The sequence below is a fragment of the Pan paniscus genome, chromosome 21 (assembly GCF_029289425.2).
Source record: "Pan paniscus chromosome 21, NHGRI_mPanPan1-v2.0_pri, whole genome shotgun sequence".
Taxonomy (NCBI): Eukaryota; Metazoa; Chordata; class Mammalia; order Primates; family Hominidae; genus Pan; species Pan paniscus.
This window is the reverse complement of record NC_073270.2, coordinates 43,980,437-43,995,528: the sequence shown is the minus strand read 5'-3', so window position 1 is coordinate 43,995,528 and position 15,092 is coordinate 43,980,437. Positions and strand designations below refer to the sequence as shown.

The following is a 15,092-nucleotide window of genomic DNA, read 5'->3' as shown; positions in this document are numbered from 1 at the left end:
CCTCGTGATTTGCCTGCCTCAGCCTCCCAAAGAGCTGGGATTACAGGTGTGACCCACCGAGCCCAGCCTTCCCTGACTTCTTATGTTTTCTCTTTGAATCCCAGCTTAAGCCCTCAGGGCCACCTTCCTGGACCTCCAGTGGGTTCCATTGATTTGTGCTCTTTTTTCCCCTTTAAGACCTTACCACCATTTGTATAAGGCACTCATTATTAAGATCTGACTCTCTTCTAGACTGTGAGCTACATGAAGGCAGGGGCTGTCTGTCATGTTCACCCTGATATGGCCAGCATCCAGCACGCTGTCTCTGGCACAGAGTGGACACTCAATAAATGCATCTTATGACCTCCATCCCTAGTGAGACGTGACAAATGCGTGTGTTGTTGCCTCACAGCAGACAGGGGAAACAGGCAAAGCAGAGGTTATGGGTTCCATTTTACAGGTTAGAAAACTGAGGTTCTGAGAATTCAGGCAAACCCCCAAGATGCCTCACGGAGTTAGTGGGCAGAGAGGGACCTGAACTCAAGGTCTCCGCTTATATAGCACAGGCTGCTCCATCAGGAGGCCGATTTAAGGACAGATGAAGTATAACAGATTGTTGTCTTGGCTGGACAGTGTGACAACGTGAGTCACTCCTCCCTGGGTGAAGTTCCCTGGCATAAATCAGGACAGTTAAACAAGGTAAGTTTTCAGTCTTTTTTAGGAGCTCTAAGAGGTTTTATTTCCATAGGTTATTTCCATCTCATCCTTCCTACCGAGATTGTGGGCATCCTAGGAAAGGGTGAGACAGTGTCTGAGGTCCCTAACCTACCCACAGGTCACTCCCCAAAGCCCATCCTAGGACCTGATCAGGAAACATTTAAACATCAGATTTTCCCCTGTGAAAAGAGGAGGTCATTGAGAGAAGAAGCTGTCTTTTTTGTCTTTTTCCTTCTCCGTGTTTCTGAAGTGGATAATGATCACCAAAGGTTTTGTTGTTTACCTTGTGTTCCCATCCCCCTGTTTGTTTTGGAGAGCTTCTCCTCTCTCCATGCAGCCCTGGTAGAGCCATCATCATGTGCTCCCACCCAGGGGTGGGCATAGAATCTATTCCAGCCAATCAGAGTATCTTCATTACCTTGGTCACAGTGATTGGTTCAAGAATTGACATGTGACCCAAGCAAAGCCAATCAGGGTCTTCCCTGAGATTACTATTTTGATGATGTCTTTATACTATTATTGCCAGCTTGAGATCTTATAGGCCTGGAGGCCAACTTCTCTAGTCATAGGGAAGAAGCTATTAGAATGATGACAGAGCTCCGGCACCACTTCTCCATTATAAGGCGCTTAAAGTCCCTTTTTACTTTGAGATTGAGTTGAGTTTCTGTCATTTGCAATCAAGAGTCCTTGGCCAGGCACGGTGGCTCATGCCTGTCATCCCAGCACTTTGAGAGACCAAGGTGAGTGGATCACCTGAGGTCAGGAGTTTGAGACCAGCCTGGCCAACATGGTGAAACCCCATCTCTACTAAAAATAAAAAAATTAGCTGGGCGTGGTGGTGGGCGCCTGTAATCCAGCTACTTGGGAGGCTGAGGCAGGAGAATCACTTGAACCTGGGAGGTGGAGATTGCAGTGAGCCAAGACTGCACCATTGCACTCTAGCCTGGGCAACAAGAGCAAAAATTCTGTCTCAAAAATAAAAAAAGAGTCCTTGATAGGGAAGGCCAATTTCATGCTGAGGGAGGTGCCCTTCAGCCTCCCTGTCCTGGGTCACTCTTTGCCCCTAGCACTCACAATAACCTCTGTGCCACCCCTATTCTCCCCATCAGAGAAGATGAGGACCACTCCTTTCCAGCCCAGTCTTCTGCAGCTCAGTGCTGATGTCACCTGTGTCCTCTGAGAAACAGAGGCCAAAGACAGAGTTAAGAATGCCAAGAGATGCATGGGGGTAACGCCTGCAAAGGATAATGGGGAGAGGGAGCAGGAGAAAAAAGGGGAGCCTTTGGATGTTGATGCAGGTCTGACTAGGAGAGGAGAGGGGGAATGAAGAAGGATTGGGTAGCAAGAGCTTCAGACTGTGGCGCAGCTCTGAGAAGGTCTTGGCCAGCCCAACAGGGGACTCTGGCACAAAGATTATTCATAGAGAAATCCTATATTAGGCAGAAATAACGAAACCTCATTCACAGTGTGCTTAGCTGCAGGCTGCCCAGGAAGCGGGTGGCCTCAGCTCAAAAGCTGAAGCAGATCCTGAAGACATCTGCAGCTCACAGACTCTATCTTGAAGGGAGATCTGAGTGGTCCACTCCATGGTTGATACGCTCCTTTAGTGCCTACACATTATCATAAGGGCCTATGGCAAAATGCAAACCCAAGCCTTCTGTCTCTGGAGGCTTCTGCCTCTGGAGCCCATTTCCTCATACATTGTGAACTTCAGATGGTGAATAAGCATCGTCTTCATGTCAACATGTATTGATTGGTAGCAGCTGCCTGCACTTTCTATTGAGGAGGACTCTGGGGCAGTTTCTAGGTTCAGCAGAAAGTTCCATGATGGATTAGTGACATCTGTCATGGGTATGGGAGGGGTGAGTATATGCACGCATGCCAAGTATTTAGCATCCTCATAGTAGGAGCAAATAAATATGTATTAAATGATTGAATGAATGCATTCTGAATCCCATGACATCCTGCTTAAATTAGGCAACTCCCTTCCCCCAAGTAAGCATGTCCCCTGGTGAGGTGTCCTGGCACTTAGGCCTGGAAATCTCAAAATCACAGGCAGAGCTTCCATTTGCTGAGAACCTGTTATATGCCAAGCACTGTGTTAAACCCTTTCAATGCATTATTTCACTGGATTCTTACAAGAGCCTCATGAGGAGAGATTATATAATCACCATTTTATGCTGAGGAAACTGTGGCCCCATGCAGAGAGCTGCACAGCGAACCAGTAACAGAGCCCATTTCCACAGCCCTTCCCCATTTTCTCACTCCACCATATATGTAAGACTAGTGATGGATTTGGTTATTTCTCAAAATTTAGTGTAGCAATTGGCACATGATTCAGTTATTCATTTGCCAGAGAGAGAGAGGAAGGAAGTGAATGCTTGAAGTCCTTGGAAGATCCACTGGAAAGTCCCAGAGAGATGAACCAAGTCCAGTCCAACAGTTAAGCCTGTGTATTTGGAGGGTGAATTCACAACTCCCGGCCCCTAACATAACACTATTTTATTCTATTTTTATTTTTCATTTTAATTTTTGTGGGTACATAGTAGGTGTATATATTTATGGGGCACTTCAGATGTTTTGACACAGGCATGCAATGTATAATAATCACATAATGGAGAATGGAGTATCCATCCCCTCAAGCATTTGTCTTTTGTGTTACAAACAATCCAATTATACCGTTAGTTATTTTGAAGTGCACAGTTACATTATTATTTGCTATAGTTATCCTGTTGTGCTACCAAATACTAGGTCTTATTCATTCTTACTATGTTTTTGTACCTATTAACCAACCCCCCCACCCCCACCCCCCACCACTACCCTTCCGAGCCTCTGATAAACATCCTTCCACTCTCTGTCTCCATTCGTTGAATTGTTTTGATTTTTAGATCTCACAAATAAGTGTAGCATGTGATGTTTGTCTTTCTGTGTCTGGCTTATTTCCCTTTGCATACTGACCTCCAGTTCCATCTATGCTGTTGCAGATAATAACATCTCTTCTTTTTTATGGCTGAGCAGTATTCCATTGTGTGTTAAGTACCACATTTTCTTTATCCACTCATCTGTTGATGGACACTTAGGCTGCTTCCAAACTTTGGCTATTGTGAAGAGTGTTGCAACAAACATGGGAGTGCAGATGATCTCTTCCATATACTGACTTCCTTTCTTTTGGGTATAGACCTAGTAGTGGGATTGCTGGGTCGTATGGTAGATCTATATTTAGTTTTTTGAGGAACCTCCCAACTGTTCTCCATAGTGGTTGTACTAATTCACATTCCCACCAACAGCGTAAGAGGGTTCCTTTTTCTCCACATCCTCGCTGGCATTTGTTATTGCCTGTCTTTTGGATAAAAGCCATGCTCACTGGGGTGGGATGATACCTCATTGTAGTTTTGATTTGCATTTCTCTGATGATCAATGATGTTGAGCAATTTTCATATACCTGTTTGCCATTTGTATGCCATATTCTTTTGAGAAACGTCTATTCAAATCTTTTTTCATGTTTTAAAATCAAATTATTAGATTTTGTTCTATATAGTTGTCTTAGCTTCTTATATATTCTGGTTGTTAATCCCTCATCAGATGGATAGTTTGCAAATATTTTCTCCCATTCTGTGGGTTGTCTTTTCACTTTGTTGATTGTTTCCTTTGCTGTGCAAGAGCTTTTTAACTTGATGTGATCTCATTTGTCCATCTTTGCTTTGGTTGCCTGTGCTTGTTGGGTATTACTCAAGAAATTTTGCCCAGACCGAAGTCCTGGAGAGTTTCCCCAATGTTTTATTGCTGTGGTTTCATAGTTTAAAGTCTTAGATTCAAGTCTTTAATTCATTTTAATTTGATTTTTGTATATGGCAAAAGATAGGAGTCTAGTTTCATTCTTCTGCATATGGATATCCAGTTTTCCCATCACCATTTATTGGACTATCTTTTCCCCTGTGTATGTTCTTGGCACCTTTGTCAAAAATGAGTTCACTGTAGGTGTGCAGATTTGTTTCTGGGTTCTCTATTCTGTTCCATTGTTCTATGTATTTGTTTTTATGTCAGTAACATGCTGTTTTGGTTACTATAGCTCTGTAGTATAATTTGAAGTCAGGTAATGTGATTACTCCAGTTTGGTTCTTTTTGTTTAGGATAGTTTTGACTATTCTGGGTCTTTTGTGGCTCCACATAAATTTTAGGATTGTTTTTTCTATTTCCGTGAAGAATGTCAATGGTATTTTGATAGAGATTGCACTGAATCTGTATATTGCTTTGGGAGTATCTTTCCATTATTTGGTGTCCTCTTCAATTTCTTTCACTTTATATTTTATAGTTTTCATTATAGAGATCTTGTATTTCTTTGGTTAAATTAGTTCTTAGATATTTAATTTTATTTTTAGCTATTTTAAATGGGATTATTTTTAAATTTCTTTTTCAGATTGTTCACTGTTGGCATATAGAAATGCTACTGATTTTCATATGTTGATTTTGTATCCTGCAATCTTATTGAATTTGTTTATCAGTTCTAATAGTTTTGTGGTGGAGTCTTTAGGTTTTCCCAAATATAAGATTATATCATTGACAAACAAGGATAATTTGACTTCTTCCTTTCCAATTTGGATGCCCTTTATTTCTTTCTGTTGCCTGATTGCTCAAGCTAGGACTTCCAGTACTACGTTGAATAACAGTGGCGAAAGTGGGCATCCTTGTTGTGTTCCAGATCTTAGAGGAAAGGCTTTCAGTTTTTCCCCATTCCGTATGATACTAGCTGTGGGTCTGTTATATATGGCTTTTATTATGTTGAGGTATGTTCCTTCTATACCTGGTTTTTTGAGGGTTTTTAATCGTGAGTGGAAGTTGACTTTTATCAAATGCATTTTCAATATCGATTGAAATGACCATATGGTTTTTGTCCTTCATTCTGTTGATGTGATGTATGTGATGTGATGTATCACAACAGAATGGATTGATTTGCATATGTTGAACTATCCTTGCATCCCAGAGATAAATCCCACTTAGTCATGATGAATGATCTTTTTAATGTATTGTTGAATTCAGTTTGCTAGCATTTTGTTAAGAAGTTTTGCATCCATATTCATCAGAGATATTGGCCTGTAGTTTTCTTTTTTAGATGTGTCTTTGTCTGGTTTTGGTATTGGAGTAATACTGGCCTCATAGAATGAGTTTGGAAGTATTCCCTCCTCCCTATTTTTTGGAATAACAGCACTATTTTATATGATGCATGTTAATTCTATGTACCAGACACAGTGCAAAGCACTTTACATTCATTAACTTATTTATTCTTCCCCATGACGAATCTTACCCATCTTTTACAAAAGACGATTCTGAAGCTCAGAAAAGTGAACCTCCCTGAGGTCACACACAGTATGACTACAAACCATAGAGGTGTGTGTGTGTATGTGCGTGTGCACATTGTTGGTTGCATATGGAACTGCTATACCACATCAGTAGAGAGGAGTTTTGGAAGAACATGCCTGTGAACAAGGATATAAAGTATGTTGAGAGGCCCAATGGATAGACTGTAATTGCACCTTTTTGTTGTTGTGGTGGTGGTGGTTGTTGTTGTTTTGAGACAGAGTCTCACTCTGTCACCCAGGCTGGAGTGTAGTGGTGTGATCTCTGCTCACTGCAACCTCCACCTCCCAGGTTCAAGTGATTCTCCTGCCTCAACCTCCCAGTAGCTGGGATTACAGGTGTGCGCCACCATGCCTGGTTATTTTTTTGCATTTTTAGTAGAGACAAGGTTTTGCCATGTTGCCCTGGCTGGTCTCAAATTCCTGAGCTCAGGCAATCTGCCCACCTCGGCCTCCCAAAGTGCTGGGATTACAGGCATGAGCCACTGTGCCCAGGCTGTAATTGCACTTGTTTATGGACAATTTCATATTCATTTCTTCTCCTTCTTATGCAATTTAATTTCCTTTTGGGTGACCAACTATTCCTGATATGTGTAGGTACAGTCTTAGCGAGGCCCTGGGCCCATGACGCAATTAGAATTTCTCTATAAAGGTTTTATTTTGTTTGTTTGTTTTTTCGAGATGGGGTCTCACTCTGTCTCCCACGTTGGAGTGCAATGGTGCAATCATAGCTCACTGCAGCCTTGAACTCCTGGGCTCAAGTGATCCTCCCACCTTGGCCTCCTAAGTAGCTGGGACTACAGGAGCATGCCACCATGCCTGGCTCTTTTAAGGTTCTGAGTTCATCAGTGAGGAACACAAGGGCAGAGAGAATGGTTAGGATTTATTCAGGTAGCATAGCAAAGTGGTTAATAACATAACTTACGGAATTGGATAGCTGTGTCCAATTCTGAAATCCACAGTTTACTAGCTATCTGACACTGGGCAGGCTACATACCCTCTCTGTGCCTTAGTTTTTCATTTGTAAAGTGAGGACAATAATAGAATCTACTTCATAACTGTTATATACTTAGAAAACTACCTGACACGTATAAAGTTCTACTTTGGTGTGTTTGTTTGTCTTATTGTAATTCCATGTGTTCAAACGTTTCCAACTCTTTCCGATAACGAGACCCCCAGAGCATCCTACTTACTCCAGTGCTTTCCAGAGGATAGGCCCCAGCCTTCGCATTGATTCTCTGACTGCCAATCCATTCTTTTCTGCTTAATTAACTCAGAACCCGCTTCTGTTGCCTGCAACCCCAGAACGCTGGCTGTCATGTCAATTCTGTCTCATGGCAACCTGGGACTCTAAAACCTTCAAGCTGTGACCCCACAACTCTCAGTGGAATTCTGTACTGAACATCAAGTCTGTTCTCTCCTAAATTCACATCTGGAGTCATGATACTAAAACCATCCAGACCATCTCCTGTAGAGAGAGTTTACTTGATTGCTGGGCTGTGGAACTATTGCGGGGGATTATTAGTCCCAAATTAGTGATGAGCAAGGGAAGGTCGGGGATGTGAAGGAACTTATCAAAAGTTGGGATAGGATGGCTCCTAGTTCAGGTTTCCTCTGCTAAAAGACCGATTAACCTATGTGGGGTGGGAGATGGGCTGTGGATAAGGCTTGGGTCTGAACTCTAACCCTTACAACTACACTCATCTTTTTCAGTTCTTCACTTACTCCCCAGTTCCTTTAAGCTTAATATTGCCTCAGAGCCTTTGCACATGCGGTTCTCTCTGCTTAGAACTTGGTTCCTCTGCATCTCCCCATCTCCACTCTTCTAATTCCTCCCCTTTCAGATCTAGGCTTTTTCCCCTTTCGGATCTAGGCTTTCAGATCCAGGCTTCCTAGACCACCAGCTATAAGTTGATTCCTCTACTGTTCCCAATGTCAACATTTGTTTGTTTCCTTCTTAGCAGTTACCACAGTTATTATTTTTTTATTTTTCCTGTTTATCTGCTCCTTGCCTGTCTCCCCCACTAGACTGTACATTACTTGAGGGCAGGGACTCTCAAGTAATGTATAGTCTAGTGGGGGAGACAGGCTGACTCAGTGCACAGTGTTTGATAAATAAATGGACAAAACCCCGAGCCATCTAACCAGGAATAACTTTGGTCACTGTTTTAGTCTGGGCTGCTATAACAACATACCTTAGACTGAGGGGCTTATATACAACAGAAATTCTCTTCTCACAGTTCTGGAGGCTGGGAAGCCCTAGATCAAGGCACAAGCAAGTTGGGTGTTTGGTAAGAGCCTTCTTTCTGGACCTTATGTTTCTGGGCCTTTCTGGTTCATAGACAGCCCCTTCTCGCTGTGTCCTTCCATGGTGGAAGGGGCAAGGCAGCTAGCTCTCTGGGGCCTCTTGGGCACTAAGCTGGGCATGGTGGCTCACGCCTGTAATCCCAGCACTTTAGGAGGGTGAGGCGGGCAGATCACCTGAGGTCAGGAGTTCGAGACCAGCCTGGCCAATATGGCGAAATGCAGTCTCTACTAAAAATACAAAAATTGGCCAGGTGTGGTGGCGGGTGCCTAAAATCCCAGCTGCTCGGGAGGCTGAGGCAGGAAAATTGCTTGAACCTGGGAGGTAGAGGTTGCAGTGAGCTGAGATCATGCCACTGCACTCCAGCTTGGGTGGGCAACAGAGTGAGACTCCATCTCAAATATATATGTGTGTGCGTGTGTGTGTATATATATGTATATATGTGTGTATATATATGTGTGTGTATATATGTGTGTGCATATATGCCTATACATATTAGTGCCTATATATGTATATATAGGTGTATATATAGCTATATGTGTATATATATATAGGAGTATATATGTATATATATAGGTATATATAGATATATATAGATATATAGGTATATATAGATATATATAGATATATAGGTATATATAGATATATATAGATATATATAGGTATATATAGGTGTATATATAGGTATATATAGGTATATATAGGTATATATGTATATATACGTATATAGGTATATATGTGTATATATACGTATATATGTATATATAGGTATATATAGGTATATAGATAGGTATATAGATAGGTATATGTATATAGGTATATATAGGTATATATATAGGTGTATATATAGGTATATATATATAGGTATATATATATAGGTATATATATAGGTATATATATAGGTATATATATAGGTATATATATATAGGTATATATATATATAGGTATATATATATATAGGTATATATATATAGAGAGAGAGAGAGGCACTAATCCCATTCGTGAGGGCTCTGTCCTCTCATGACCCAATCACTTTCCAAAGGCCCCACCTCCTAATACCATCATACTGAGGATTAGGTCTGGACATATGAATTTGGGAGGGGACACACACATATAGACCCTAGCAGTCATCTAGTTTCTTAGTCTCACTCCAAAGCTGAGGCTCAGTAGGAAATACCGACTTGGCCAAGGTCATTATCTGAGAGTCAAGAACAGAACTCGCACACAGCCATCATCACCTCAAAGCCTTGAATTAGGCCGTCATGATGGGGCATAATGTGGGAGAATTCAAGGGCGCTGGGACAGATGCTTACTCCTCATCACCAAATCTAAGCAGCAGGCACTATCATCATCATCATCATCATCATCATTATCATCATCATCATCATCATCCCACCCCATTTTACAGGTGAAGAAATCGAAGCTTAAGAGAGTCTGTGACTCCCTGGGAAGTGTAGGAGGAGGAGACTCGAACTTGGGCCTGCCAGCGAGGTCCGCGGGCGCTTAACCCGGCTGCTGCGACTCGAGGCCTCGCTCTGCCCGTCTGTACAATGGGGCTGTCCGGGCCGGGTGCGCCGTGAGAAGAGCGAGGAGCAGGGAGGAAAACTTGGCGGGGCGGAAAACTTGGCTGGGCGGACTCGGGTTCCTCGGGTTCCAGCTGGCTGCTGAGGGGGTGGGAGGAGGGGAGGGGGGGCGGTGGGGGCGGGGCGCGCGGGCTGGGGGCGAGGGCGCAGGCACAAAGGGGCCGCTGTCCCGCCGCGCCCCGCCCCGCCCCGCCTCTGCTGCCGCCCCCCGTCTGGTGGCCCGACCCGCGCCGCCCGCGGCTCCCTTATGTCTCTCGCCGTCTCCAGCCTCAGTCCCTCTCTGTCTCTCTCTCAGTCTCTCTCCCTGTCCCCCCGGCCGCTCCTCCGAGATGACGCCGGGGTCGGTGCCCCGGGCCTGCCCTCTCCCCTGGCTCCAGGGCTAGGCGGGACCGAGGGCTGCCCCAGACAGACGGACCCGCGGACCCACAGACCCCGCGCCCAGGAGAGGAGCCGCGCCGCCCGCCGCTGGCAGCCTGTCACCATGGTAACGCGCCAAGGCCTGGACCACCTCGCTCTGCCCCCTTTCAGTGGGCACAGCCCTCCCCATTCCCTGCAGAACAGCCCCGGGTGGCCCTGGCCTTTTACACTGAGACGACGCTCAGTGCCTCGGGAGGGCTGTGCTTACCCGCTTCCACCCCAGCAGGGGTTCAAGGGCAGGAGCCCATCTCTGGCCGCGTCCTCTCCCGGCTTCTCCATGTGTGTGTATGGATGGAGTAAGATTGTACTTGTAAACTTTAATATTCCCCAACCCCTAGACCTGAGCCTGAATCTCAGCCCTGAGGCTGAGGGCTGAAACGGGGTGGTTTTGCATGTTTGTTTTGGAACTGACTGTGATATGCACATTGTCCCGGCAGGGAGTTTGGATGGGGAAAAGTGGTGGTGGGGGTTAAAGTCCCCTCCCAGGCCAGCCAGGCAGTGCAGGGCGAGGAGGGTTAAGGGTCCAGGGTGAAAAGGAGAGAACTGCTTACCAAAACTTGGGATGCTTTTGCTGTTTTAGACTCAGCTATGGAAAGTCAGATATACACATTGAAACACAGGGTGCTTCCATGGGAATTGGCTGGGGAGAGGGAAGAGGAAGGGACTTTTGGAGCTGGAACCTTGAAAAAAGTTGAGACATTCTGGGAGAATGTGTGTGTGTGTGTGTGTGTGTGCGCGCGCGTGTGTGTGGTGGGGTGGCAGGGATGCGTTTGTGCCAGTATCTGGCAACAGGGAATGAAAGAAAAGTCTGTTTTCAGAGGATTTCAGCCCAGCTCCAGACAGATACAAGAGCCCCAGGCAGATTCACAGGGGCTGTAAGGATTTGGAAAAAAGCTGTGAAGACAGGCCAAGGCTTTAACCCCGTGACTGTGACCAACCATGTTGAATTTGTGTGGGTTTTCACTCACAGAAATGCATCTCCACAAGCAGAAGAATTCCATATAGAGGTGTTCATACTCTCTCTCTCTCTCTCACACACACACACACATATGCAGGCACTCACACACATGTACACATGCACACACACGTACACATGCATGCACAGAGCACACTTGAATGCTCCCACTGACTCACACATCTGAACACATGTTCACACCCTCTCATACACCCATGCCTTCTCCACCTGCTCCCCCATACTGCTAAACTATGGGCATACATTGGCATACACACCACAGACATATTGCAAAACCGGGCACCTACATCCATGCACTGCGGGGACAGGTGTACACACACATGGCTCTTGGAGCTGTTTGAAAATACTCTCATAAGCCAATGGTTATTCACCTCTCCCTACAGGCAAGGCCCTGTGCTAGGTGATTTACATCCAGGAGTCGGTAACTCATACCAACTCTAAGATTAGACCTGCGGCTATCTCCAACAGATGGGGACCTCAGGCTCTGGGAACTTAAGTAGCTGCCCAAGGTCACCCCAACCAGAAAGTGCAAGTTAGGACAGTCTGAATTCTGAGCCTGCACTCGGCGGTCATGGTCACTCCAGGGCCACAGCGTGCACCTGGTGTTTGCCAAGCCTCTCCTGCTTTCACACCTAACCTAGTCATTAGAAACCCCTCATTGAACCCCAGATCCTCAGATCAAGGGTCAGGCACTGGTCTGCCCCTGTCAAAGGGTGAGCAACTCTTTCCAGATTGGGAACAATGTGCAGATTTCCTTCCCTTGCCTGTTTTTTAAAGAATAAAGGTTGTTGCCAGCCTACCTCCCTGGCCTCACTTCTGTGCTCCAGCCACTCCAGCCTTGCTTGCGAGCCTCTTATGGTTCATGCTCCCTGCTGCCCCAGGGCCTTTGCACATGCTGTTCCTGCTTGGAGGAATACCTTCACCTAATGAATTCTTATTTACCCGGTAAATCTTCACCCAAATGTCACCTCTTCAGGAAAGCCTTCCCTGATTTCCCTGACTCTTACTCTAGCATGTCATGTATCTTTCCTTTATGATAACCCATCATAGCTGTAATTTTTGTGGGGCATTTGATTAACAGCTGTCTAGTGTTTGGGGGCACCCCCATGTCAGAGAATCTTATGGCAAAGGGGCTTAGGGTTGATCCTGTCCCATGGTTCCCAAATGTTAGTATCACTGAAACAACTTTTACACATCCACTTACTGGATAAAATATATAAGAAAATAATAAAATCTACTACTTATTATTTGCTCAATATTTTTCTTTAAATCAACTTACTTTGTACACTGAAAAATATATTTAAATAGAAAATTTTATATCACAACCATGAAAAAATCAGTATCCATTGTCATAAATAGAAAGTAACTAAGCCGGGCGCAGTGGCTCACGCCTGTAATCTCAGCACTTTGGGAGGCCGAGGCTGGCGGATCACCAGAGGTCAGGAGTTCAAGACCTGCCTGGCCAACATGGTGAAACCCCGTCTCTACTGAAAACAGAAAAAACTAGCCGGGCATGGTGGCAGGTGCCTGTAATCCCAGCTACTCGGGAGGCTGAGGCAGGAGAATCACTTGAACCCCGGAGGCGGAGGTTGCAGTGAGCCGAGATCGCACCATTGCACTCCAGCCTGGAGGACAAGAGTGAGACTTTGTCTCAAAAAAAAAAAAAAAAAAAAAGAAAGTAACTATAAAATAGGTACTCAATGAAGGCAAATCTGTGTTAGTAAATTCTGGCTGGATGAGGTTGGTGGTGAACAATTTCAAGCCCGAGGACTGTTTTCTTTTGTTAAACAGAGTGATGAGTAAGTGCCTGAGAGGTCTTCGAGATAGACTGGCTCCAGACTGAGCTGTTGTCCTTGGTGTCATCGTGAGGAATGGAAGAGAACTGGAGTAACTTTCTCGCTGTGATTTCACATCAATCTATGTTCTCCCAAAATTGTTTTGTGGGCCACCTGTGAGAAAAACTGGTCACGTTCAGGTTTTTTTTTTTTTTTTTTTTTTTTAGATGGAGTCTCGCTCTATTGCCCAGGCTGTAGTGCAGTGGGACTATCTTGGCTCACTGCAACCTCTGCCTCCCAGGTTTAAGCAATTCTCATGCCTCAGCCTCCTGAGTAGCTGGGACTATAGGTGTGTGACACTAGGCCCAGCTAATTTTTGCATTTTTAGTAGAGATGGGGTTTTACCATGTTGGCCAGTCTGGTCTCAAACTCCTGACCTCAAGTGATCCTCCCACCTCAACCTCCCAAAGTGCTCGGATTACAGGCATGAGCCACCACCCTAGCCAAGTTCAGTTTAATCCATTCAACATTGCCCACATACCTGCTGCATGGCAGTACCCCACCCCAGTTCCCTACTGTGTGCCAGGCCCTCTATAAGGACGTGGTTCCTGCTTTGGGGGCTGGCAGTCCATGGAGAAGGCAGGTTCATCCACAGATAATTCTAGGCTGTGTCTGATGGGTGGTGGGGGTCCATCCTTCTGCCTGGAAGCACATGTGTCCTGAAAAGCAAAGAGAAGAGAAGCAAGTCTGGAAGGGCTCTGAAGGGTGGGCAGGAGGTTGCTCAGTCCAGGGAGTGGGGCAGTGGAAGCAGAGACACAGATGTGTGTCCAGGCAGCACTTTCCAAGATGTGGCATCCACCAAAGGTTCCAGGAGGGGAGATTTTAGATGGCACTTAGATGAACAATTTTTAGTTTACAGCTTTTCATCTTAATGAGTATTAGGAAGGAATTTAAACAGCACAAACACATAATAATAAATATAAATAATTTTTTGTTTTGAGACAGGGTCTTGCTCCATCACCTGGGCTGGATGGAGTACAGTGGTATGATCATAGCTCACTGCAGCCTCTATCTCCCAGGCTCAAGCAATCCTCCCACGTCAGCCTCCCAAGCAGCTAGGACTACAGGTGCGTGCCACCATGCTCAGCTAACTTTTTATTTTTTGTAGAGATAGGGCCTCCCTCTGTTGCCTAGGCTGGTCTTGAACTCCTGGGCTCAAGCGATTCTCCTGCCTCGGCCTCCCAAAAGTGCTGGGATTATAGGCATGAGTCACCACACCCAGCCAAAAAATAGATTTAAGTTGAAAAAGAATTGACAAAAAGTCAAATGTTAAGTAAATAATAATTAATAAAAAAGAGTAAGCCAATAACAAATTAGAATATGTGAACATGGCAGAAAGAACCTCATGAAAGGGGCCCATGATGATTGGAAAGACTTGGGCTACAGCATAAAGTATGTTTAGAAGAAGTAGGGAAGGTAAGCTGGGAGCTGACTGACGGGCCACAGCACCAGACCAGTGAGTTGCTAAGGCAATAGGGAGCCACCCAAGGTTGTTGAGCAGTGGAGGGTCACAGTTGGATCTCTGTGTTAGGAAGCCCACTATGATGGCTAAGAGGAGCCTGGCGTGGTAGCAGGGAGCCCGGGGAAAGAGACAGGACAGCTGGTGGTTTTGTGCCCAGGGTCATACCCCAGTGCTACCATTTAGTAGCAGTAGAGCCTTGAGCTCAGTTTCTTAACTTGTAAAATGGGAATAAAAATACCCAGCCCATAGAATTATTGAGATAAAATAGTTAATGAAAAATGCTTAGCAGGGGCCTAACACATAAGACAGTAGGAAGCAGCTCTCGTTACAATTGTGATCATGATGTGGTTTGGGTGGGAGATGGTGAGCCCAGGGCAGAGGAAAAGGGGAGAGGGAGAGAAAGGAACAAACACAAAACTAAGGCTCAGTGAGGGGCAAGGGGTCGAGGTCATGCAGATGATACAGAC

General features: G+C 45.1%; 1 protein-coding gene and 1 long non-coding RNA gene across 4 annotated transcripts in view; one reads left to right on the top strand and one right to left on the bottom strand.

The window, feature by feature from the left end:
- The window catches only part of LOC100987974 (uncharacterized), a 38,122-nt gene that overhangs the window by 18,440 nt on the left and 4,590 nt on the right, over positions 1 to 15,092 (bottom strand). The window contains exon 2 of the long non-coding RNA XR_001337543.5: positions 10,564 to 13,822. This is a non-coding gene — a long non-coding RNA (uncharacterized LOC100987974). The remainder of the gene's footprint in view (positions 1 to 10,563; positions 13,823 to 15,092) is intronic.
- Positions 10,125 to 15,092, top strand: part of KIAA1755 (KIAA1755 ortholog) — a 48,649-nt gene continuing 43,681 nt past the window's right edge. The window contains exon 1 of one of the 3 annotated variants that reach the window (XM_003805018.6): positions 10,125 to 10,422. In XM_003805018.6, the coding sequence (XP_003805066.3) occupies positions 10,186 to 10,422 (237 nt within the window). In that variant the 5' untranslated portion in view covers positions 10,125 to 10,185. The remainder of the gene's footprint in view (positions 10,423 to 15,092) is intronic. The other 2 variants (XM_063601123.1, XM_034946972.3) reach the window with 2 other exon arrangements.